The sequence below is a fragment of the Podarcis gaigeae genome, assembly GCF_964106915.1.
Source record: "Podarcis gaigeae genome assembly, chromosome: 5".
In the NCBI taxonomy this organism is placed as follows: domain Eukaryota; kingdom Metazoa; phylum Chordata; class Lepidosauria; order Squamata; family Lacertidae; genus Podarcis; species Podarcis gaigeae.
In genome coordinates, this window is record NC_139681.1 from 24,246,472 (window position 1) to 24,272,596 (window position 26,125).

The 26,125-nt window shown below is 42.6% G+C and overlaps 1 protein-coding gene and 1 long non-coding RNA gene across 4 annotated transcripts; one reads left to right on the forward strand and one right to left on the reverse strand.

The window, feature by feature from the left end:
• Window positions 1-109: 109 nt before the first annotated feature.
• Window positions 110-24,427, reverse strand: LRIT1 (leucine rich repeat, Ig-like and transmembrane domains 1). 3 transcript variants are annotated; one of them, XM_083740415.1, is made up of 4 exons: window positions 24,335-24,427; window positions 14,967-15,433; window positions 5,091-5,396; window positions 110-2,272 (listed from the first exon to the last, which is right to left on the reverse strand). In XM_083740415.1, exons 2-4 carry the CDS (start codon window positions 15,406-15,408, stop codon window positions 1,272-1,274), a joined length of 1,749 nt encoding a protein of 582 aa, XP_083596541.1. In that variant the 5' UTR covers window positions 15,409-15,433; window positions 24,335-24,427; the 3' UTR covers window positions 110-1,271. The 3 variants fall into 3 exon arrangements, with proteins under 3 accessions (XP_083596541.1, XP_083596539.1, XP_083596540.1); XM_083740413.1 differs by lacking the exon at window positions 24,335-24,427 and adding an exon at window positions 20,797-21,042; XM_083740414.1 differs by lacking the exon at window positions 24,335-24,427 and adding an exon at window positions 16,848-18,519.
• Window positions 14,055-18,806, forward strand: LOC310845472. The gene is made up of 3 exons (XR_014564781.1): window positions 14,055-14,100; window positions 14,946-15,078; window positions 18,526-18,806. It is a non-coding gene; the product is annotated as an uncharacterized lncRNA (long non-coding RNA).
• Window positions 24,428-26,125: the final 1,698 nt, after the last annotated feature.

The window sequence follows — 26,125 nt, forward strand, 5'->3', positions numbered from 1 at the left end:
TCTTTTAGGTCAGAAGGATGACTGTGAATCCGGACAGTAATTTAATATTACCTTATCATTATCAAAAGCCATTTCTCTGCGTAGCATCCTAAAATAAATTTAGGAAACCATGTTTTAAATTATTTAATGTACTTCAAAACTGAGAATAGACAACACACCATAATATACATTTAACAACGTGACATATATGTACATGTATTCATGGAATGGGGTTTATTTTGCAGAAGGGAACCATAGGCCTAGACTGCTTGGGGGACATTCCCACTATCCATCCTTCTTCCTTCCCTAATCTTTGATCACAAATTCCTTCCAGGAAACAATGCAGTTCTTAGGAGCAGGAGTGGTGAGAGAATTTGGGACTAGACAGATACTTTAAGGCAGGGGTAGACATTGTGGTTCCCTCCAGATGTTGTTGGACTGCAACTGCTTTGATTCACTGACCATTGGTCATGATAGAAGTTGATGGAAGTTAGAGCCCAACAACATCTAGAGAGCATCACATTGTCTACCTTTGCTTTAAAGTATTCACCTAGATGAAGCCTTTTGTCGTTATCTCTTGTGAGTCCTTGATAAATTGTCTCCTCCTTTACTTTGTATTTTAACAGGAGAATAGTTGTAACTGATTCCCTGAAGATGAGTGTTATTCTACATGTGTTCACATTTCATTTTGTCCTTGATCAGACTTTTTGTACTTGATAATATTATAACGTTTATTCTGCACCTGAGTCATTTTCCACATTTTCTTTCTATTTTTCTGTGATGGAGGTGTGTTCTTCCTTTTTGCATCATCTACCTGACAAAGACTCAAGTCATTCCCATATCAATCTGCTTCTTTGCATATAAATATACCCACTCATCTTCCATCCCCTCAGCCTAAACATTTTCACACCCACTCCCTTTCTGGAGTCCCAGGAAACTAGAATCCAGCCATCATCTGCTGGGTCCTAATAACTTACAATTTCCACTTCTATCCTCCTTCCTGCATGCCCCAACAGACAAAAATTAAAAACGAAATCTGCTCAGTGTAGATTCAATAAGTACTCCACTCAGTTCTGGACTGGATTGGCAGGAGGGAGGTCTCAGCAAATGTACACATAGACTTTTTGCTGTTGAAGTGTGAGGGGAACACAGTCCAGGTAGAGCTGTCCATTGTTCTTTTGACAAATATATCGAGACAATACTTGCGACATGTGAGTCTTCAAAGTCATGCCATTTCTGCACTGTCCAATAGAGGTGTAAGCGCAATCACTTTGCACACTAACAGATCAATGTCAGCAAAAGTACTCATTCGGCTGTCCCTCTGCCTTTGGTATTGCTTCTGAGTCCACACTCGACCTGGCAGAGAGCAACCTATTGGATTCGTCAGGTGTGTGTCTAGTCAAGTATTCCCCTTCCATTCCTTTGGCTTTGGCGCCTGGAGAGAGGCTTTCAAAAGTGACGTAAGAGTCCTGGATTTCCTTGGGTTTCCGGGTGAAACATTTTTTGCAGCGCCGTTTCAGCGCCCCGCAACACACCACTAACGTCAGAGGGACGGCAATGACGCAGGCCACGCTGATGACCACAACGTTGATAAGTTTCTGGGTTCCACCTGCACTGGCTACTTCATCTGTGGAAAAGATGATGCACTGCTCCTTCCTGGGAATCAGCCCTTTCACACAGACACACACTATATATTTGGTCTTCGGCATCAAGCCATTGATAGTGATCTTGGTCTTACCTGGCTCCACGTTAATTCTACGCATGTCCCTTTCTCCAAAGATTGCATAAAGGATGCTGAAGACAGTTGTGTTCTTGGCTTGAGGAGCTTTCCATGCCAAGGAAACGCTGTGGTCAGTATCTCCTATGACTCTGACAGACCTCACAATGCGCTCTGGCTCCTGTTGGGCAGTAGGTGGACTCGCTAAGAGATTTCTTGGGTTGTTGATCACATTTAGTGCCTGATCTCGAAGTGCCAGGTTCCCTTCTGTGTTGGCACGAATGGATCGAGCACCCATGGTAGGGGAAGTTGACGTGGTGATCACGTACCTGGCTACTAAATTGTCGTTGTAAGCCGCTGCTTCCATCCCACTCACTTTTCCATTCCATGTCCCTTTTGAGTTTGTGGTGGGGTCATCTGTGCTTTCTGAGTCAGTGATGATAAGGGAGATGAAAGCTTCTGTTGCTCCCAGGAAGTTTTTTGCTTTGCATATATATTCTCCAGAATCAAGGTATGAAACAACAGGCAAGCCTAGAATAGACCAGCTCATTCCATCGCTGGAAATTTCTTGGTGCACTGGAAGAAAGAAACAGGATGGAATTCAGCAAAACGGACTGCTTAGATTCCATTCCCCCCTCTTTTAGATAATCATTTCATTACCTAAAAGTTATCATTGTTCTGATAACTTCATTGGATTTCTACTGAATTAGGACATTAGTTCATCTTTTTTTAAAAAAAAAAAAGATGAAGGACCCCTGGACAGTTACGTCTAGTCAAAGGCTGATGCTGGCTTAGTCATGTGTGCAAAGTCCAATCAAAGGTGAGTGTTGGGTTGCGGCACTCATCTCGCTTTCAGGCCAAGGGAGCCATCGTTTGTCCACAGACACCTTTCCAGGTCATGTGCATTACTAAACCACTTCTGGCACAACAGAACACCAGAGCGCACGGAAACACTGTTTACCTTCCCACCACAACGGTACCTATTTATCTACTTGCACTGGCGTGCTTTCAAACTGCTAGGTTGGCAGGAGCTGGGACAGAGCAATGGGAACTCACCCCATCGCGGGGACTTGAACCGCCGACCTTCTGATCGGCAAGCCCAAGCGTCTCAGTGGTTTAGACCACAGTGCCACCCGAGTCCTGCAGTTATCTTTATCTAGCCCATCTAGATCATGTAATGACTGAAAGCAGCTCTCCTGAGTTTCAAACAGGAAGTATTTTGCATCTCTGCCTAGCATTTTTGAGGAATGAACCTGGGACTTTCTACTTATAAAGTGTGTGTTCTACTACTGAACTATGGCTGTTCCCTAAACATCAAAATACCGTATTTTTCGCCCTATTTTTTGGGTGGGAATAAAGGACGCACTTATTTTTTGGGTGGGAATAAAGGAAAATAAATTTATTTTTTTTCCCCAGCCCCAAAGTGCAAAGAAGCTAAGACAGTGAGCGGGATGAGCGGGGGTCCGGGAGCGAAGGCGAGGTTGTGCAACCTCGCCATCGCTCCCAGAGCTTGCCGGGCTAGGGGGATAGCTTCCTGAAGTGCGCACCGACCCCTCTCGCTCTCCAGGCTTCAGTGAAAGCCTGCATTTGCCCCATAGGACGCACACACATTTCCCCTTCATTTTTGGAGGGGGGAAAGTGCGTCCTATAAGGCGAAAAATACGGTACATCAGATCAGAATAGATTTTACAGTGATGTCATTCTTAAGATGATAGCCCAGTTGAGACCAGAAGTGGTGCTCTGCTTGGCTGGACAAACTTCCATCTGCTCCACCCTGAACGCTTGAGCAAAACTTGTAGACATTACTCAAGTGAGCTTGGGAACAACCATAGCAGTGGCAAGAACATCCCTCTGTTTAAGAACTGCCTCGCTAACTAGAACCAGTGTGGTCCAGCAATCTTTTTCCAATAGCAGCCAGCCAAGATGCCTTTAGGAATCTCAGAAGAGGATGACAGCCACCTTCTGCCATTTGTCTCCAGAATCCGGTTACCTGAGATATACCCCTCCCCCTGGACATGGAGGCTTCCCTTTAGTTACGATGGCTAACATCCAGTGATAGACCCATTATCCATGCAGTTGTAGAATCCTTTTAAAAGCCATCTCTAAGCTAGTGTCCAAAAGTCAATTCACACTGGGTGAAGAAGTGCTTCTATTTATTCAGTTCCCAAGGGTGACACCTGAGTTCCAGTGTTAATAAAAAGACCATTCCTGCAACCATTCTTGGAGCACCATTGTTTAATAAACCTCAGCCATGTCCCACTGAAAATCCTGAGATGCTTTTGCCTTTCCTTAAAGGGAAAGTGCTCTGAACATATGATCATATCAGTTGCCGCTGTTTATAGCAGGAATGAGGTACCTGTGCTGTGGTCCTCCAGGTGTTGTAAGACTCCTGTTACCATCAGTCTGAGCCAGCATGACAGGGATGATAGGAGGTATAGCCCAACAACATCTAGATGGCCACAAGTTCCCCATCCCTAGTTTATTTCTAAAGAAGTCTAATTAGGGCCCCATGGTATCTTTTGACATAAGAACAGGATGCCATTGAAGATGCAAGATGCAAGATGCTAATGCAATTTAAAGTATATCTTTAAACCATGACCTGAGCAGCAGGCTTGGACTACAATCCTATACCCATTTACATGAGAATAATCACCATTAAATTAACAAGGTCTTATTTCTGAGTAGGCATGTACAGGATTGTAGCTTCATAGCTCAAGAAATCATCTGCCCTTGGAGCAGATTATTTCTGCTGGCTTTAAATGCTGTTGTGCTGCTTATGTTGGTTTCTAGGCAGTGAACCACATCAATAGATTTTTAATGTCTCAATTAATGTTCCAATGGCTTAATTGAACATGGCTTGAACTTGATGCAAACTGCCCAAAGGACTTGGTTGAATGTTCTAACAAATTATTTAGCAGAACTAAAGGTAAAGGACCTCTGGACGGTTAAGCCCAGTCAAACTTGACTATGGGGTTGTGGCGCTCATCCCTCTTTCAGGCTGAGAGAGCTGGCGTTTGTGCATGGACAGCTTTCTGGGTCATGTGGCCAGCATGACTAAACTACTCCTGGTGCAACAGAATCTGGTGACGGAAACCAGAGTGCATGGAAATGCTGTTTACCTTCCTGCTGCAGCTGTACCTATTTATCTACTTGCACTGGTGTGCTTTCGAACTGCTAGGTTGGCAGGAGCCGGGGCAGAGCAACGGGAACTCACCCCCTTGCACGGATTCAAATCGCCGACCTTCTGATTGGCAAGCCCAAGGGGCTCAGTGGCTTAAACCACAGCGCCACCTCCGTCCCATTTACCTACTTAGCAGAATCCTTTAGGGACACCATTACACTCTTCTTTACAAACCACAGTCACAGGGCCTGCAACTGAAAAAGGAGAACCTACCTGTGCCATTTAGAGGGTTTCCATCAGCCCTCCTCCAGCTTAGCTCAGGAATGGGCACTCCTGTGGTGCCGCAGCGCAGAAGCACAGTGCTTCCCAGTATGGTCCTCACTTTGGCGACGGATGTGTGCACGACGGGACTCTGACACTTCCGCAGTTCAACCTGGCTGAAGAAAACTCCGGCCAAGCTCCGGGGAGTGAAGCATTTCAGTCTGGATTCAATGAACGCTACGTTGGGGGACTGGAAATTGAGGAAGTGGACCATTTCATAGAGGCTGCAGTCGCACGTCCAAGGATTGTCCTGCAAACCTGGGAAGAGAAGGAAGCGTGTGTCACTAGCCCAAAAATGGAAAACAAATAAGGTACCAACAAAAGAAGAATGGCATATTAAACTGTTAGAATATGTGGAGCTTGCAGGACTGACCACTAGAATAAGAAATGTAAATGATTAAAGATATAAGGAGGACTGGATATTGTTTATTGGAAATATGAAAAAGTATTATAAGCAAACAATCTACCTAGGAGGATGGTAAGATTTTCAGCAGTGTAAGAAATAAAATTTATAAAAGTAGTTACAATAGATGGGGTGAACCAACAAAACATGGGGAAAAGAGATAAAAGGAACCATGGAAGGAGGGGAGAGGAAGTTGACTAAGGAATATTTTTTGGTCTATTTTTAGAAATTTTAAATTGCAACCTATTTTTTATTTCAGAGTTTCTTTTCTTATTGTGTTCTTTTTGTCTATATTTCACTGACATGGAATTATACCAAAAATGCAAATAAATAAAATGATAAAAAGGAAGAGCCTGCTGGATCAGGTCTGAGGCCTATCTAGTCCAAAATCAGGTGCCTATGGGACTCCCACAAACAGGACCCTAAACTTAGATGTAGTTACTTCTTTTAATTTATCATTTTTCCGATCTTAAATTGAGTTTTCCACATTTCCATAGCAATCTGCTTTTTTTAAAAAAAAATCCTCATCCAAATCACATTTTTCTGCAAATTTCTCCTGAGAAACACACTGGACTCAGCTGCGTTAGTAAAGAAAAAGCACTTTATATGAGTTATAACACTGTGACACCAGATGGCACTGTGAATATCTTTTGCCAACAGGAGTTCCCTTTACAAAGTTTACAATGCGTTTAACTGCATGGCTTTTTTGATGTGTCTAGATCCAGCCACTGTTGAATGCAATCCTGCCTATTATACACATTTTTGCAAACCAATGTCCCCCAATATAGTGAATGCTGTTTTCATCAAAATCAGCATCACACAAACACAGACAGACAGACAGGCAGACAGAGAGTGCTAGCTTACGCTTATATGCATTTTTGCACACATTACATGGCTGGAAAATTGCACTGCAAAAATTCAGAAAAGTGCCATTTTCAAAGGATGGCTGTTTTTTAGTTTGAATATTGTTTCAGAAAGTGCTTCAGAAAGCAAATTTCTCCTCCACCCTTAAGCATAGTAAATTATATACCCTAAAAAGGTAATCCAAAGCTGGTCTTGATCTTGCAAATAGGTTCAATATTTACTATATTTAGATTCTGAAGAGTTTTCAACACACACACATTTTCTGTCCTTGATACAAACACCTTGGGGTTGCAAAAAATGTGCTTCAAACATGTCCATCTCTGGAAAATGAGGAAGATGAATCTCAGTAAGAGGATCTTCTGAATTGTATATTGTTGTTCTTATTTAGTCACATTTTTTCACTCAAGTGCCTCAAAGTAACACAGTAAAGTAAAATAGCACAGATATCAAAAATCAGATAAACATACATAATAACAATACGCAAAAACAAAAATATTCATCTGACAATATATTTAAACAGAAAAAGCCCTCCCCACCCCACTTAAAAGATCACCACAATCAAGGCCACTAACATATCTAACTATTCTTCCTATTACCAGTAACAGAACATGCCCCGTCCACATTCCTACCCGCCAAAATTACACATACTTTAGTACCTTTTAAATGCTAGCCAAAGGTACTTCTGTTTACCCAAGATCTTTGATAATATTCAGTTATGCAATTGTAATGTGATTATTTGTTCCTACTTTGGTTAAATGGTTTATTTTCCCCCTGATGTGATTTGAATGCCACCATGTGGCAGAAGGAGGGCCCAAAACATCTAAAATGTTGCCGTTCAGTGTATCTGTGCACTCTCTGGGTTCCTTAGAAGCAAACAGGATGCAACCGCAACAAATCATCATTCTTCTTTAAACCTGGAGTAGGGTTGCCATACTTCAAACAGTGAATATCTGGACAGAAATGTTACTGAGTTTTTTTTGTTTTGTTTTTTCAAAATTGATGAGCTTTCTTTTCATTGTTTTGGGGGGTTTTTGGCCAAAGTTGTTGAGCTATTTTGGGTCTGGCCAAAGTTGTTGAGGTGGGTTTTTTTGGCAAAATCACTAAAGAAAATTTAGTGGTTTTTTTAATCTATTTTTATAGAAAATCAACATGAACCACCATACGTCTGGATTTTCCCGGACATTTGGGTGATTTCCACCCAAACAGTACTGCTAACCGCACTATTCTGAATATATCCAGGAAAACTGGGATGTATGGTGATCCTAATCTGGAGTAACATAAGAATTTATACAAGGCATCAGGACTGTTGCTATTGTGATTCTTATGCCCCTTCTCTACCTTACCATTTGCTGGCTAGACTATTATTTATCTGCATAACTGGGAAATAAAATTCTCCTATGGTATTCTGTTCAATAATTTGTTGATGCCCACCAAACCACCTTGACACAAACACATCATAAGAAGAGCCTCCCAAATCAGGGCAATGGCCTGTCTAACATCCTTTTCTAATTGTTGTTATAATATTTATACCCCACCCATCTGGCTGGGTTTCCTCATGCACTCTGGGTGGCTCCCAGCAGACCAGGTGGCGATGAGATGCCCACAAGCAGGAGCTGAGTGCAAAAGCATTATCCCCGCCTGTGATTCTAGCAAATGATATTCGGAGGCATATTGCTTCCGACAGCATAGACAGAAAACAGTCGTTGTGGCAAGTAATAGCCGTATCCTCCACAAATCTTTCTAATCGTCTTTTAAAGCCATCTAAGATGGTGGCCATCATTGCCTCTTGTGTGAGGAAATTTAAATGCTTATGCACTTTGCCTCGTCTGAATCTTCCAGGACTCAACTTCCTGAGTTCTAGTATTATGAGAGAAAAGCCAAAACTTTCTCTCCACATTCCACATGCACACACACAATCTTCCTCCTTCATATCATCATCATCATCACCTCATGTTGCTTTTATATATGTAATTTTTATTAAATTTTCTGTTTTACAATTTAGGATATTCATTTAGACAACCTTAAAATATCAATGACTTCCATTCTTCTCTTTCCATGGTTCATTTTGCATAGCATAAATCCTTGCATATTTTAGGTAAACTAAACCATTCAGTATTCCACTATTATTTCCATCAAAACTTGTTTACACTGTCGAATTTATCTTAATGCTGCCAACGTTTTTAAATGTGCACAGTTTCCCCCCATATATTCAATAAACGTTTTCCAATCTTCTTTAAACATTATGTTCTTCTTGTTCTATTAATCTATCAGTTAGGTCTGCAAGCTGCGCATATTCCATCAGTTTAAGCTGCCATTCTTCTTTAGTTGGGACCTCGCTCGTTTTCCAGTTTTGGGCTAACAAAACACAGGCCGCTGTAGTGGCATACATAAATAACCTTTTTTGAGACCTGGGAATTTCCATCTGAATTATCCTCAACTAAAAGGACTTAAGGGACGTGGGTGGCACTGTGGGTTAAACCACAGAGCCTAGGACTTGCCGATCAGAAGGTTGGTGGTTCGAATCCCCGTAACGGGGTGAGCTCCCGTTGCTCGGTCCCTGCTCCTGCCAACCTAGCAGTTTGAAAGCACGTCAAAGTGCAAGTAGATAAATAGGCACCACTCCGGTGGGAAGGTAAATGGCGTTTCCGTGCACTGCTCTGGTTTGCCAGAAGCGGCTTAGTCATGCTGGCCATATGACCCGGAAGCTGTACGCCGGCTCCCTCGGCCAATAAAGCGAGATGAGCGCCGCAACCCCAGAGTCGGTCACGACTGGGACTAATGGCCAGGGGTCCCTTTACCTTTGCCTTTTAAAAGGACTCTGGTGGGTTTGGTGTTTTTTTAAGGTCCTTTTAATCTTTTTTTCCAATTCATTATAAATTATTTCCCAATACTCTTTTATCCTTTTACAGGTCCACCACATATGAAAGAACGTACCCTCAACCTCGTTGCGTCTCCAGCACTTATCTGATTCATTCTTATTCATCTTAGCAAGTCTCCTCGGAGTTAAATACTATCTGTAAATCATTTTCAATGATTTCTCATGTGGCTTTTACTTGCTGCTGATGTTTTAAACTGTCTGGGGGTTTTTTCTTATCTGCACGATTTTACTGCTTCTTTTAACATCTTTGTCTGCTCCTGAGCAAGTTTATTGGGAAAGCAGTCTATAAATATCACGGGAGAAGAAGCAAAGATTGTCAAAAAGATTGCAGAGGGGGAAATGTGGCAAGCTTGCCTATTTGTTGAAATTACCCTAATATGTTTCTGCTTTAATTTTTTAGGGTAAAAATATACAATGCTGGATTCTAAATCTCTTTAGGCTAGGCAAATTTCTCCTGGTTATCTTCATCACCCAGAGAAAGAATAGTTCAAGATCACAGCTTCTGTGATCCAAAAGACTTATATAGCCCTGAAAACAGATCGCCAATATTATAGCTTCAGCTTGCAATATGATGTGTTATTGTGTACCCATGTGGTCTGGTTGCCTTCTCCTGTTGCGTGCTCTGTTGCCTCAGGGGCAAAGTGATGTGTTTACAGCACCGACAGTCCCCTACATAGCCTCTAACCATCCTGAAAAGAGTGCTTTGAATTTGCTTTTAAATTCATTGGATGCCCTTCTAATGGCCAATGCACACTTGATGCAAGTCTCTCTCCACAGATGTTGACTTTTGGAATTTCTCCAGGTCAAACAGAGGTTGATTCTGGCCATTCCTCCTTCTCTGCTTCACTCCTTGTTTCTGGTTCTAACCAGCCTTGATTCCTCACCCAAGATCATGAACGACTCTGATATTTGTGGGTAGAGGTTCAGCATGGCAAAGTCACAGCAGTGGAAAGGTAAAAACAGAAAACCTCGGGGAAGGGTCGATGCTAAAGCACACATTTGCACTCAGAAAGTAAGTTCAGTCCCAAGCATCTCCACATAACACTGAGAGATATTCCTGTCTGAACCCTTAGTGAGCTATTGCCAGTCATGTACTGAGATGGATTACTGAGCTAGATTGATCAATGGAATAGCTGTCAACCTTCCCTTTTTGTGTGGGAAATTTCCTTATTCCAGCACCATTTCCCGCTGCTTCCCGCTGCTATCCCAGATTGTTAGATATCCCGTAGACTGTCCCTGGGACAGGTGAGGCTGATGATCCCTTATTTTCGAGGCTGCTGATCCCTTATTTTCAAATCTGAAAGTTGACAGCTATGATCAATGGCTTGATTCAGCGGCCTCATTCATATGTCACTATAAGCCAAACAATGGCATACCAGGACTGATCGCACCCACTTTGTTCATCCCTGAACCTTTCAGCACAGCATAATGCAGCAGCTAAGTGAAGATCTGGATTAGGGTACCATCGGAACTCAGGACCATGGTTTTCAACCTTTTTGGATCCACGGCTACCTTGACCAACTGCATTCTTTCTGTGGCACCCATGTGGGGCTCTGGAGCCCAGTTATGTCACCCTTTGCCTGCAGAGCTGGCAGCCTCTCACCCGTTTTTGAACACTCTCCCTTTTGGAGTGTTCCATCTGCCTCCTCTATTCTCCCTTCTCTGTGGGAGTCCTTTGGGCAGCCAAAGCTGCCGCCCCTGGTCTCTGAGCTACCCTCCTGCCCCAAATAGAGGTGCCTCCTCCCATTACCCTACAGGGGCCTGGGAAGCACCCCCTGGCCAGTCCCAGAGGCTCCATTCACCTGCTGAGGGCTGCTGCAACAAACAGCCATTGCAAGCCTTTGGGAGGCAGAGATGCAAGAGGGCATCAGAGGAGAGAGGGAAGGAAAGAGGGAAGGAAAGAGGGACAGAGGCCAGCGTTGCCTGTGGCACCCCGACCATCATTCAAGGCACCCCAGGGTGCCACGGAACACTGGTTGAAAACCACTGGTTGTTCTTTGATTATAGATTGTGATTCAGAAGGAAAGACCTTTTACTATGACACCAGGTTCAGAGGAAACACTCTGCTAAACCTTGGATTACCATTCTGTGCTGAAAGGGCAAAGGAGGGCAGATGGAAGCGAGCATTCTTGCATTGTCCCAGAAAGCTATAGTTTGGCTTACCATGATGTGCAAACAAGGAAAGGCAGCTCCCTGTGTCTTTATAAAGGAATCATCCCCTAGTCTACAGATCATTACATAAAATGCTGACTGTCAGGCTGTACAGAAACACTTTGGCATGGAAATATCCCCATACCATTATGCCTGTGCTAAAGTCATGAAGGGTTACTGTACAATCAAAGGATGCAAGCATGTTCTATATGCTTATTTACTATGCAGAGAATTCTTATCTTTCTGCATTTCCTAAGATGACCTGCACCTTACAGTGTCTTCAAGGAAAGCAAAGATCAAGAAAAGAAACAAGCAAAGACCAGTAAAAGTTAAATGCTTTTTTTAAAAGAGGTATATGAGAAGTTGCTGCTCAGTGATGAAGGAAAGGCAGTGACAGAGGATATAAAGAATGCTGAATTATTAAGTGTCTACCATGCTTCAGACTTTACACACACACACACAGAGAGAGAGAGAGAGAGAGAGAGAGAGAGAGAGAGAGAGAAGGAGACAGGGTATGTTATGCTGAGATATCTGTAAACGCTGAATAAATCAATGGCAAGAATGAGCTCTGATCAGGAAAACAAAGAAATGTGTCAATTTGCCAGTTTGACAGTATGAATAAAATTCACATTGGCAAGGCCTGTGGATTTTACTGCAGCCTCCTGAAAAAGCCAAACTGGCAAATTTCAATACAAAGGTAGGTGTTTGGCAGCAACATTTTGCAGTGTTGCTAGCTTTGTCTGAGGAAAAAAAAGTTGATTTATAATGCCTAAGAGATGGAGCTGCAAATCAGGAAGGCCCCAGTTTGAATCTCACCTCTGTCATAAACTTGCCAGGTGGCCTTAGGCAAATCGCTCACTTTCAGCCTCAGTCTCCCCTGTCTGCAAGATGAGGAATAATCATATTTGCTTACATGACAGGACGTTGTTACCTTACAACATGATAATGCATATGATGAAGCACTGAAAATTTGAAAGTGCTATATAAATGTTAAGCCTAGATGGAGATCGGTGAATGAGCTGGTTGTGAATTGTGCTGAATGCTGCCAGAGATACTTTCATAAACCAGACAATCACTTTGTGACAAATGGTTGCCTAGAGGTTAGTCTGTGCTATGAGTGTGGATGGCAGGAATACTCGAGTGATGGTGAAATTTATATGTGTAAGAGTGTTAAGGATATCTTTGGGAGATGTTACTGTGTAAGGGCAGAACAGCTTCTATCTCCATTATTTTGTTTAGTGGCTAATAATGATTCTACATGGAGTTTTCATTTCATTTTCTATATTTGATTTTACTTGATTTTTATGTTTACGGAATATCTTGTCTCCCTGTTAATCATACTGCTTTAAATGCAGGTCTTTATTGTATCTTGTATTTGATTTTCATTTGCAATGTTTTCTTTTGACATTGTGTAATGTTGGAGCTGGGGAAGAAATGGAGGCAGTGAGAGATTTTACTACCTTGGGCCCCATGATCACTGCAGATGGTGACAGCAGTCACGAAATTAAAAGATGCCTGCTTCTTGGGGAAAAAGCAATGACAAACCTAGACAGCATCTTAAAAATAAGAGACATCACCTTGCCAACAAAGGTCCGTATACTTAAAGCTATGGTTTTCCCAGTAGTGATGTATGGAAGTGAGAGCTGAATTATGGTGCTGGAGGAGACTCTTTAGAGTCCCATGGACTGCAAGAAGATCAAACCTATCCATTCTTAAGGAAATCAGCCCTGAGTGCTCACTGGTAGGACAGATCCTGAAGCTGAGGCTCCAATACTTTGGCCACCTCATGAGAAGAAAAGATTCCCTGGAAAAGACCCTGATGTTGGGAAAGATGGAGGGCACAAGGAGAAGGGGACGACGGAGGATGAGATGGTTGGACAGTGTTCTCGAAGCTACCAGCATGAGTTTGACCAAACTGCGGGAGGCAGTGGGAGACAGGAGTGCCTGGTGTGCTCTGGTCCATGGGGTCATGAAGAATCGGACACAACTAAACGACTAAACAACAACAATGTTGAAGCCAGCACAATGAGTCCTGCCACCACAACAGGAGTTTCTCAACCTCTCCTTCCCCTGGGCCCCCAAGCCAGGAGGGAGGAGGAAGAGGAAAAAACTAGAATTAGCTGGCTCCACCTATTTTTGGCTCTGTCTCCATATACTGGCATCCCTGCTTTCTACTCCATTAATCCCATCTGGCTCTTCTGGTGTTGAAAAGTTCTGTTCAAACCTCTTCTGACAGATGAAAAGGGATCTCTCAGATCTCAGCCTGCTTCTCCAGGGTCTGTAAATACATTGTCGTCTAAAGCCACAGTTGGGTTTCTTGTGCTAGCAGCAGCCTTCAGATGACAGAAAACCTCAACAAATTGCAAACACTTTCAAGGACAGCCTAGGCATTCAATGCAACAATTACCATGAGCAGCACCAGACAAGGAACTACATAATGAAATTCAAAGTGTAAGGTTTTGCACATACTTAAGAGGTAGCAAATGTACAAGCTGAAGCATAACTTGCTAGTCAGATGCATCTCTCAGAAATGTTTGGAGGTTGCACTGAATGTTGTGCTGAAAATGAGTCAGCCATGTAATGTTGTCTCACAAAAAGTTGTTGTCGTTTATGCTTGTGTTCACAGGAGCATCATGTAAAAGAAAGGATACTGCTGTTCAGCTCTGGTAAGACCTCATTCATTCGTGACATAATGTAATCAGCTATCTCGGACAGTTGTAAAATCTCCTCTTTGGAGATCCTTCAGAGGTAGGTTTGGAAGCAACTATGGAAGTGGTCTTTGTAGTGCCACATCCAGGGTAACAAAGATCAGGCCAAATATTGAAGAATTTTGTTAACACAGCGGGCATATCCATTACATTAAAAAAATTGTATTGATTTTTAATTGTATTTTTATTGCTTCTTTTTATTCTTATTGTATATTATTGTACCAATGTTTGAAATCCATATAGATTTTTAAAATAACACTTTAGCATGACAATTGCTAAACAATAGTCAGAAAAATCTTAAAAGAGGACACATTAGTCATGACTTCCGTCCCATCAATTTCAATGGAAGCTAAATTTCTAGTAACTTAGTCTGGATTAGGGATGGGTGCGGGATTCGATGCTGTTCATATTTAAAGGCAAACCCACCTCGTTTTGCACACCCTAAAACCATACGTGAACAGAAACACAGGCAACCCTCAAAATTAGCACTTCTCAAAATTTTGCAAATCAGCTCTCCAACCAAGTAATGTGTATGGAGATGAATATGGTGGGATAAAGCGGGCATTAAGATGCAAATATTATTGACAATAATGTAGAATAATTGCTCAGCAAATGTGTGTGTGTAAGGAGAAATTTGCATGAAAATGCTCATGAATTTTGACGCGGATATTTGTTTTAAATCACCAACTGAAATGGAAATGAGGAAAGCTGCAGTTAAGACTGGAAAAATGAGAAAGTGAGAGAAATCGATCCAGCCCACTGAGGCATAAATAATGTGAATAGTAGACCTTTCCTTCGTTCAGTTTCATTGTTAAACCTCTTACCTAAGATGATCTTAGAATTGTCATTGGGGAAGTATGGAACTGCTTGGAGGTTCGACCAGACAGCGATGAGTTCTTGAGGAAGCGTCACCAGTTTATTGCTCGAGATATCTAGGTAAGTGATGTTCCGGATGTACTGAGCAGCTTCAGCTGGGAGAGAAGCAAGTTCGTTGTTGTGCAGATCCAGCAGCCTCAGCTGGGACATGCTCAGAAGGGCTTCCCAAGGGAAGGAGGTCAGAGCGTTCCCATCCAGCCTCAGCTCTTGCAACCGGCGGAGACCCCGGAAGTTAGTGACAGTGAGACTTGCCAAAGAGTTATAGGGCATCCACAAGAATTCCAGGTTGCGGAGGGAATGGAACGACTCCCCCGGGACTCTGCGGATGGCTGTCTTTTCTATCCGGAGTTTAAATGTATCCGCGGGGAAGTTCACGGGTGTGAGAGTCATCTCTGGGTCATTGCACAGAACTGCTCTGTTGGAACAAATGGATCGCTGAATGAACATTTCTCAAATTGAAACCTTTTAATCATCGGTTCATTTATATGCATTTTTAACCTTTTTAATTCCACACACACACACACACACACACATTCTTACTCTAGAACTTTGTTCCATTTTATAAGAATAAATAAGTGGGTACAGTCAAACCTCGAACGGTTCCGTTTTCGAATGTTTCGGCTCCCAAACGCTGAAAACCCAGAAGTAAATGCTCCAGTTTTTGAACGTTCCTCAGAACTCGAACATCCGACATGGCTTCCACTTAAGTACAAGAAGCTCTTGCAACCAATCAGAATATGCGCCTTGGTTGTCGAATGTTTTGAAACGGATTACATTCGACAAGCAAGGTTTGACTGTACAAATTTGCAAGCTATAAATTACTTCTGCGAATCCCTGCTTGTGTCTGCCTGGCATGCTTTTGACAGCCTTCCCTTTTTCCCAATTATTTCTGTTTGTCTTCTAAAGGCCACAGTATTGCAGCGTTTTGTGGAGTCAGATACCTGTTGCATTATATGAATCATACAAAAAAAGGTGTGTAAAGGCTATACCATCAGTCCATCTACAGTGGTAGAGTCTTCTGTGAGACTTTCCTGGTCTAAGATCTAAGATCATTCGATGAGAGGTGACACGAGTTGAACCTGGGAACTTCAACATGAAGAATACCACTTTGTACCTTGGGGAGAGGGAGAGAACTTCATTGCAGGACAAGGTTCTCAGCAAGGGGTTTAATGGCTCATTCTTTTGTATACTGCTAAAATGCCCGAGGGGGTGGACAAGAGAGGTTAATGCACAAACGAACTGGTCAGATCTCTGGCCTGACATCCTTTTCTTAGCCTTTGAGTTACCACAGGACTTGGTTGTTTTGTGACAAACTATATAATTACAATAATCCCATAATAAATTCATTATAACAATGCCAAACTATAATACAATTACTAATACCAATCATGCAGATGCCAAATTATAAAATTTAGGTGTCCCCCTGCGTGCTAGAATTTGTGGTTTGATAATTTACTTTATTTCTGTGTTGCAAAATCTTACTAATTTCAATTACACTCCAGTCAAAATACCAATCCCTTATACAACAACTGCAATATTAATGACTTCCATTTGTATTGACACATTAAATGATTTATAAATCTGCAGGTGAAGCACTCAAACAATATCCTTCTTCTTCCTGTGTGTGGCAATTGTTCTGTCCGTAATGTTTCTTCCTGTCCTTGTAAAATATTATGTCTATCTTTTCCCGGTTGTTGCTGTTCTCCATCATGCCTTGGGTGGAGCGTTTTTGTGACAAAGGAACATGGCTAAATCTTTGAGAAATCATAAGGGTAATTTTTGCATGTTTCTGGAGGACCTTGGCAAATGCTCCTATATCCTGTAATTACCTACAGAGCCAGGGTGGTGTAGTGGTTAAGAGCGGTGGACTCGTAATCTGGTGAGCTGGGTTCGCTTCCCCGCTCCTCCACATGCAGCTGCTGGGTGACCTTGGGCTAGTCACACTTCTCTGAAGTCTCTCAGCCTCACACACCTCACAGAGTGTTTGTTGTGGGGGAGGAAGGGAAAGAAGATTGTTAGCCACTTTGAGACTCCTTGGGGTAGTGATAAAGCGGGATATCAAATCCAAACTCTTCTTCTTCTACTCGCTTCCCCTCCATCTCTGCCCCCCAAAATGGGCACATGAGTGGGCAGGCAGTGGCAACTGCTGCTCCTTCTACTCATTTCCATTGTTTGCTGATGTTCTCAGCCTTGGCCAGAGAGGTTGGGTAGTTGGCAATAGCAACAGCACCACCTGGCTCTGGTGGCCACCAGTGCCCTCCCCCAAACTGGGGGTCTCAGCAGATGCCCAATGGTGCTGACTAATCATGCCGGTCCTGGCATAACTCAATGGTAAGCACTTTTCAACCTCATGACTTTCAACGAGAGATGTTTGAAACCTAAGGCTAATTGTGTTGAAACTAGGGTGTGATCTGAAGGCATGTGTGGGCACCACCTTGCTGGAGCTAAGCAGCTCTGGGTCTGTTCATTGCCTGCAGAGGTGAATGCTTGGGAACCACATTCTGTAGGCCACCACTTTGATGCAAGGGAGATGGACTATAAACAATACAAAAATAATGAAACTACTTGGGAGTCACTCCTATTAAAATCCAAATGACTATGCTTTAGGTCTCTGCCTAATGCAGATCTTTAACTCACCAAAATCAACAGAAGCATAAAGTAGCATAAAATTGGCTAGTTGTTGCCTCTTGTTCCTACACTAGTAGAATTTCTAAAGAATCCTGTTCTCCCAGGCATTTAATGGTGGAAAGATACCATTCCTGGCAACATGGACATTTTTCGTTGTACGAATACGTGACTTGATGTTGGTTTCAGATTTTTAAAATTGCATTGTGTTATTGTTTGCTGCTGGAGCTACTTTGGGAGGAAGGGTGAGTCAGAAATAAAATAAAAATCATTGAACATGTCTAAATTCATGGAACCCCTTCCACACCCATTTCATGTCTGCTAAAGGACTCCTGTACACCACAGAGGATTCTGGGATGCATTCTAGGATACATACTGAGCTCATGCAGGGCATTGGCCACATCTTGTATTATGCAGTGTGACAGCACCCTCTGTAATAAATTTAACCATCCTCTGCAGCTGCCCATTGTTGGGATGAGCAGCCTGTGGCCCTCTAAATGTTTCAGACTACAACTCCCATCAGCCCTATCCCACATGCAGGGCCAGCCCAACACATTTTGGCACCTGAGGTGAACCACAAAATGGCGCTCCTCTCCCTGTCAGGGAAGAAGGAGTCGATGAAGAGTTACATCAGGATTTACTGCCCCTGTGGATCCTGTCACCTGAGGAGGTCACCTCACCTTGCCTCTTGTCCATATGTTTGGTGGTGCCGGCCCTGTCCATATGGTTAGTAGCCTGGGATTATAAGAGTTGGAGTCCAACAAAATCTGAAGAATCCAATAAGATTCATAGCTGTTTATTATACCAGGTAAAAAACCTGTGACACCTCTATATATTATTCCAATAATGTACTCAAAATATTTTTATCCTGTCTTTCCAAAGTACTCAAGTCGTGAAAGCCAGTCTCCAGTGTTCCAAGAATGACCTTCCAAGAAGCAGAATCCAGAATGGCTTTTTGTGCAAGTAGATGATGAATTTCAGTGGCCAGGTCCACTCACTAGCTGAGATGGGAGATGTAAATGAGATTCAGTTCACATTCAAGGTGAACCTACCTGATACTTTCCAAAACAATATGAAATCTGAAACAAAGCCATCTTTCGAAATTTGTACTTCTCCAAGCTTTGCAATGTAGTTCTCCGGTCATGTGATGCATATAAAAAATCATATATCAAGGTCAATCATGCATATAAATACATGTATTTGTAAAGATGACGTACAAAAATGCATTGTATTGGATGAAATTGCTTTGCAAAATTGTTTATATTTGGCAAAATTGCATAAAGAAACATATATATGAAGAGAAATCTGCTCTGGAACACTGATGAAATTTTCGTGAGAGCTTAGAAAAAATAATTGCAAGCCGATGAGTAAATGTGGAGAAATGAACTTAAGAATGGAGAAATGAGAAACTGAGAGAAACTGAAATTTGCCCATCCCTCCTAATTAGAGGAAGGGAGCAGGCCTCAGTTGCTCCTGCTTCTTTCGTCCATATAAGTGAAACATCACCATTCATTCCTACAGAGAGAAAAATAAAGTGCTTTGCTTGGCAAAGCTGCTGCCCTAAATGTGTGCTTTTCAGTATGGAACAGAAATCACTTCAAAGTTCATAGATAAATTGCTTGGATTGGAAGGATCTGCCCTAATGTCTTGTGCTACTATAAGTAAAATCGCCCTGATAAAATTCATGTCCGCCCTCCTCTTTAAACTCTTAGGAAAGCTTGCTCCATTGCCTAATTGCTTTGAATATTTCTAACTAGATTAGTCTAGATTATATTCCAACACCCCAGAGCATTGATCATTCTATAAGGAGTCGTGGGATCTGCACAGTAATTAGAAATAACTCTCTTTTTGTTCCTAAAATGGTAACCAAAGAACGTTTACTAGAGCCATTGGTTTATATGTAAGAATGGATGATATTACTCTCACAGCAATCAAAATGCCTTTTGTCCTAATTGAGCATCTAAATATTCATATTATGTGCTACAGTAATCAATGGTTCATTTCCTTCGGCTTAACTGTTCAACAGGAAACCTGTTGTGCACACTGTATATCCATGCGCAATTGCGCATGGGCATGTATAGATGGGGAGGCTACAAATGTGAGCTGCCTGCAAAGCCACTGGCACATACCAGGTAACCTTAGGCAAAGCGTCATTTCTCAGGCTAAAAAACCTAGTTTGTAATGTGGAGATAATTCCGACCAGTGTTACTGGGCTGTTATAAGAACAGCCAGGGCAATATATGCAAAGTATTTTCGGCGGAGATCAAAAGGCACTATATGAGTCCTGAGTATTACATTTTATTTTACATGTTATTAATTCCTGCATACGGAACTAGAGAAGCTCAATTTTAGTGCCCCTTTTGCCTAACATTGTACCAATGTTAGTTATATTGCTTCTGCCTTTGGTATAAAGAAGATCAACAAGTGCTTACAAAGTTAAATAAACAAAACACTTCTCTGCAAATCTCACTGGCTGCCTGTTTAGGCAGGCTCAGTGTAGGCACATATTGTTCGACGCTTGCAAGCATTTTACATAATACTTTGAACGAGCATCTCTGTCGCCATGATCAACATGTATGCCCTTGAAAAAATGGAAACATCTGTTGCTGCTTTTCTTAAAAAAAAAAACCAGATCGAAAAAACAGAGTAAGCTTCATATCTTAGCTAGTTTCAGAAACAAGCATTCAGCTGGAATGTTGGAAGCAAAATAAAATATATAGGTACTGTTGCTGTCTGGTTTTTTTGTTTTTAAAAAAATGAAAAGTCCATGGTTATGTTTTATTTGTTGGTCCAACATGGTGATGAAAACCATTTCCCTGCACATATATTTTCCAAAAGCTCAATTTTAGTGCCCCTTTTGCCTAACATTGTACCAATGTTAATTATATTGCTTCTGCCTTTGGCATACAGAAGATCAGCAAATGACATCTCTGAAATCAGATTACAGTCTGCTCTGGAGCTAATCCGACTGTGCAGAAAGCTGTAGTACAAAGTGATTGGGAAAATAACATTTGCAACAAAGAGCCATGGAATGACCCACGTCTACTTGGTGGGGGGGGGCAGTTCTGCTCAGGCGATGCGCTAACCTCTACTCACGAAACAACGCTTCAAAGCCCACCGAGGAATAAAAGAAATAGACAGTTGTCAACATACCTTGCTTTCGTCCCTTCGTTGATACTGTGGAAAGCGCAGCTACATTGGGAAGGGCATGAGGCGAGAGCCAACGGCAGCCCCCCAAACACAAGGCAACAAACTAAGCCCACCATGAGCCACATTGCGACCTGGGCATGAGAACGACACCAGGGTGCTAGACAAAGTGGAAGAGGGTTTTCTCTATTGTTTTATCCATGGGACTGGCCACATCTTGTTAACTCGCCTTCGTTTTCTGCCGCGCAGTGATCTTCCTGCCCGTGCCGAAGCCATCAGATAAAAACGGATAGGCAGGGGATTAAGGATGGAGTTATTTTCATGTAGGTGCTTATTGCTTCCTGGAAACACACACACACACACAGAGAGAGAGAGAGAGAGAGAGAGAGAGAGAGAGAGAGAAAGAGGGAGGGAGGGGGGAGATTTCTTTCTTCCCTCAGTGCACAGTTTCAAAGCAATGTTCCTAAAGATGAGCAGCTTTTTGCTTATGGAACAAAAATTATCCTTTTCACTATCCAGACAGCAATATTTTAACAATCTGGGGGATTGGGTCTTCTGGAGCGACCTCTCTCAGTGTTAAATGTTTCACATGGATGAATGGATTGGAGTCGTGCTGTGGGTAGAAAATGTGGAAAAAAAATTGGGGGGAGAATAGCTTTTAAAAAGGCATAATATGATTATTTTAATAATATTGTTCTTACACACACACACACACACACACAAACACACACACACAAACATCTTTGCTGAACTGAAGAGAGATTCAGTGGTACAGCAACAGCCTGGTCTGAATCTCAGCCAAATGGAGGAAGATTGACAGACTTTTCACACGAATGAGTAGCTCAGGTATGAGTCGTGACCTGCAAGGCAGAAAATCTCTGCCTCAGACCTCCTCTAGGACACGCGCTCAGTATCTGGCCATAGCGAGCCCACTGTTCTCATCTTGAGCACCTCCCCTAGAACCAGCAATAAGGAGATAATAATATGGGCCTATCATCCAGGGTTATAAGGCAAGGTTGCCATATTTTGAAGAGCAAAAAAGAGGACACGTTCTACTTTTAATTATGGATCACTAAGACAACTCTCATTTTGAATACTACTGTATGTAGGCTATAGAAGCTCTGATATATTGCTAGCAGCAATGTTCTTAACTTTCAGGAACAAAATAATAATAATACATATTGCTTGCTCACTTGCCACATGAACGTATTTGGGCTCATGTTCACATCTTTGTGAACATAAGTGTGCACAAAACAGTTTATTAAACTGTTTAAGATGTACATATGGACTCTCCTTAACGGCAGGGGGATGTTAGCTCTTGCCTTACCAGACTCCTTCTCCAAGATTTTGTAGCTGAGCCAGTGTCCTTTTAGTTCAGCCACAAGGGATTTATACAGTATGTAGCTAGCTTAAGATGCTGCTCTGTTGTGATTCTCTACTGCAGACTAGCTTAGCTGGGTGCCTTAGATCTAATGCACTAGAAAAAAATTCTTCGGTTACTATAAACAAAACTAACTAACCCCCCTGAACATTTTTCCAAATTTTAAAAATCCAGACAGAAATTTTAATCCTGGAAAGGAAGACATGTCCTGGAAAAAGAGGTCATATGGCAACCCGAATATGTGCAAATATTTTACAAGTGCTACAAATGCCAAATATCACTTTAAATGCTGAGTAGATTACTACTCCTATTGATGAGTTAGAGCAGAAAAACTGCAGAAATAACATGAAGAGGCACAGGTCCATAAGAAATGGGAAAGTATGTATGTATTAATTTTCATTTATCATTATATCCGTATAGTTATGTCCGTATAGTTAAAGCTATGGTTTTCCCAGTAGTGATGTGTGGAAGTGAGAGCTGGACCATAAAGAAGGCTGATTGCCGAAGAATTGATGCTTTTGAATTATGGTGCTGGAGGAGACTCTTGAGAGTCCCATGGACTGCAAGAAGATCAAACCTATCCATTCTTAAGGAAATCAGCTCTGAGTTCTCACTGGAAGGACAGATCCTGAAGCTGAGGCTCCAATACTTTGGCCACCTCATGAGAAGAGAAGACTCCCTGGAAAAGACCCTGATGTTGGGAAAGATGGAGGGCACAAGAAGAAGGGGACGACAGAGGACGAGATGGTTGGACAGTATTCTCGAAGCTATCAGCATGAGTTTGACCAAATTGTGGGAGGCAGTGGAAGACGGGAGTGCCTGGCGTGCTCTGGTCCATGGGGTCACAAAGAGTCAGACACGACTAAATGACTAAACAACAACAACAGATTACACAGTGAATCCATGGATTGAGCAGCCACTTGGTTTATTGCAGGCAAACACACTGAGCTGCACTGGCTGTATATTGTAGCCTACCTGGTGCTAGAAAGATTTGTTTTCACAAAAGCGAGAAGCAGAAACAGAAGGTTTGTTCAGCCTGGTGGATTACTGTACATGTTTGGTGGTGCAGGCCTTGCACGACTAGCCCAGTTTCAAACATTACAGCATCCACACCTGTTCCTATAAAGAGTTGACACCACAAAAGTGTTTCGTAAGTTTTGTATATGCCACCATTCTTGTCAAAGACACCCCAGGGTGTGAAAAGTAGATAAATGTTTATTTATTATTCGTTGCTTTGTTTTATTTCATAAATTTATACACCACTTGATTGTTAAACAAAACAAAAAACCCATCAAATCTCAGGTGCCACCCACCTGGCTCATCTCCCTCCCTCCCCTTATCAGGTGGTCTGGTAGCAGCAGCAGTAACAGCTCTTGTACCTTTTCCTCATTTTTCTCGAAATGTTTTGCAGAGTGGGCACCAAACACTCATTCCTGCAATCTTCATTTCCCAGAGTGCCTCAGAAGTCAGCTGCCACTTGGTTTCCCTCCAAGGAAGATCTGGACCTCCATCCCATAGTCAGCCCTAGTGGCACCATTTTCTACCAAGGAACATACATGTGAAATAGGAGACAAAATGCCAATGTGATAAAGTCCCTGCACTGGAAAAAGGAAGAAGAGGCAGTGGCGGAGGCAGAGGAGTGTGGGGGGAGCGCACTGCCCCCGGTGGCACGATCCCAGTGGGGTGCCATCGCAGCTGTCTCCCGCCTGTGCTGGACGCCATGCTCCCACAGGCGGTGTGCCATGCCCCTGCAGGCAGCACTCCATGCCATAGCAGTCAACTTTTCCCTTTCTTTAAGGGAAATTCCCTTATTCCGAATAGGATTCCACGCAAGAAAAGGAAAAAGTTGACAGCTATGCGCCACGCCCCCAGGACGTCCGCCATGCCCCTGTGGGCAGTCCACCACGCCCCCAGGACACATGGCAGCCTGCTCTCCACCCCTCCACACCCCCTCCCCCCGGTGCTGGAGCATGTGGGTGTGTAAGAGGCAGAGAGAAGCTTTGTAAAGGTTGATATTTTTATCCTCAGATTGTTGGGGGAGAGGTATCTGAGCCTGAAATAAATGATTTTGCCCATGGTTATTGAGTTTTCCAGACTCCTAATAAATATAATCAATTCTATATCCATCCACATCCATACTCTACACCTAAACCATTATTATACCAACAGTTGTGGCTTTCTCCCAAAGAATCCTGAAAGCTGTAACTTTTTTAAGGTTGTTGGGCGACCCCTGTTCTCCTTCAGAATTAAAAGTCCTAGAGTGGTATAACCATCCCTCTCCCCAGAGAACTCTGGGAACTGAAGTTCTGTGTGGGGAAGAGGGGTCACCTAGCAACTCACCTAGCATCATTAAAGAACCACAGCTCCCAGGATTCTTTGGGCAAAGCCATTACTGCTTAAAGTGGTTTGATGCTGCCTCAGAAGTACAGTGCAGAGGTGACCAGAGATATTCTCTCAGATTTTATTTTTTTCAGGCTCTCTCAATACAGTGGTACCTCGGGTTAAGAACTTAATTCGTTCCAGAGATCCATTCTTAACCTGAAACTGTTCTGAAGCTGAGGTACCACTTTAGCTAATGGGGCCTCCTGCTGCTGCTGCTGTGCCACCATGTGATTTCTGTTCTCATCCTGAAGCAAAGTTCTTAACCCACAGAACTATTTCTGGTTTAGCGGAGTCTGTAACCTGAAGTGTCAGTAACCTGAGGTACCACTGTAAATGGTTGGAAATGTTCCCTCACCCTTGGAGAATATTTGGCAAAATGCCCCTCAGCTTCCCCGCCCATTAGTAGGATGGGGAATTTTTGAGCACAACTGTGCATCTAGCCCAATATATTTTAAAACGATGGAAGGAAGCAATGGACTTTCCTCCTCCTCCTCCTCCTCCTCCTCCTCCTCCTTCTTGTCCTCCTTTCTTTGCCTATTAGTTCATATTGGTGAATGAAGGAAGTAACTATATACAGTGGTACCTCGGGTTAAGTACTTAATTCATTTCAGAGGTCCGTACTTAACCTGAAACTGCTCTCAACCTGAAGCACCACTTTAGCTAATGGGGCCTCCTGCTGCTGCCGCGCTGCCGGAGCACAATTTCTGTTCTCATCCTGAAGCAAAGTTCTTAACCTGAAGCACTATTTCTGGGTTAGCGGAGTCTGTAACCTGAAGCGTATGTAACCTGAAGCATATGTAACCCGAGGTACCACTGTATTGTAGTCCCATTCAGTCAAGGTGTCTTTTAAAAAGTATATTAAATTTTCTGATAATTTTCTTTTTCAACACCCTTCTCTATACAGCTGAAGAATTCTGCTCCTACCCCAAGAACATTTGCTAAAATGGCTACCTCTATTTTGCCTCCTGCAAACAAGGAGAATAATTTTAGAAGGCCATCATCTCTCCATAATGCACTTTTACAGCTATGCACTTTTACAGCAGGGCCCCTAAGGCGGGGGGGGGGGGGGGAGAGAACCACACAGAATAAATATACTCTGGACACTAAATACACTCTGAATTTGTGACACTTGTTCAGCCATGATTGCTATTTTACATGCTTACAAAAGCAATAGACACACACTTGTTCAAACAGAAAATCTGTATAGATAAACTACCAGCAACAACAATATCTTTTTACATTTCCTTAGATGCTTTGAAAGCGGGCACTTTGCAGCCAGCTGCTCAAGCAATTTCATTAGTCCAATGTATCATGCCAAAGCTTCTGAAAGGGCACATCTTGGAAAGGGGCAGATCCTTCCCACTGGTACAAGCCTGAGAGCACATTAATGCATTATGTCATTTGCAATTGGATTTTGCACTTAAGGCTGATGAAGAAAGCTCCTCCAGACCTATAGGACTTAAGTCATTAAGTAGAACTTCTAGGTGTGTGAATGAAATAAAAGAAACCCTGATGCATTTTGGCATGGAATATTAAAGCCTATCAGAGTGGTTTCTTTGAGGGCTGTGCAAC

Bases quoted from the DNA above. Each gene is read 5' to 3' on its own strand.
- LRIT1 (XM_083740413.1), bottom strand. From the start codon at position 20,918: ATGTGGCTCATGGTGGGCTTAGTTTGTTGCCTTGTGTTTGGGGGGCTG. The intron at 5,397-14,966 runs GTAAGAGGTTTA...TTCTCTTCCCAG, and splicing joins CAATTCTAAGATCATCTTAG to GTTTGCAGGACAATCCTTGG. The intron at 2,273-5,090 runs GTAGGTTCTCCT...TCTTTCTTCCAG, and splicing joins AAACCCTCTAAATGGCACAG to TGCACCAAGAAATTTCCAGC.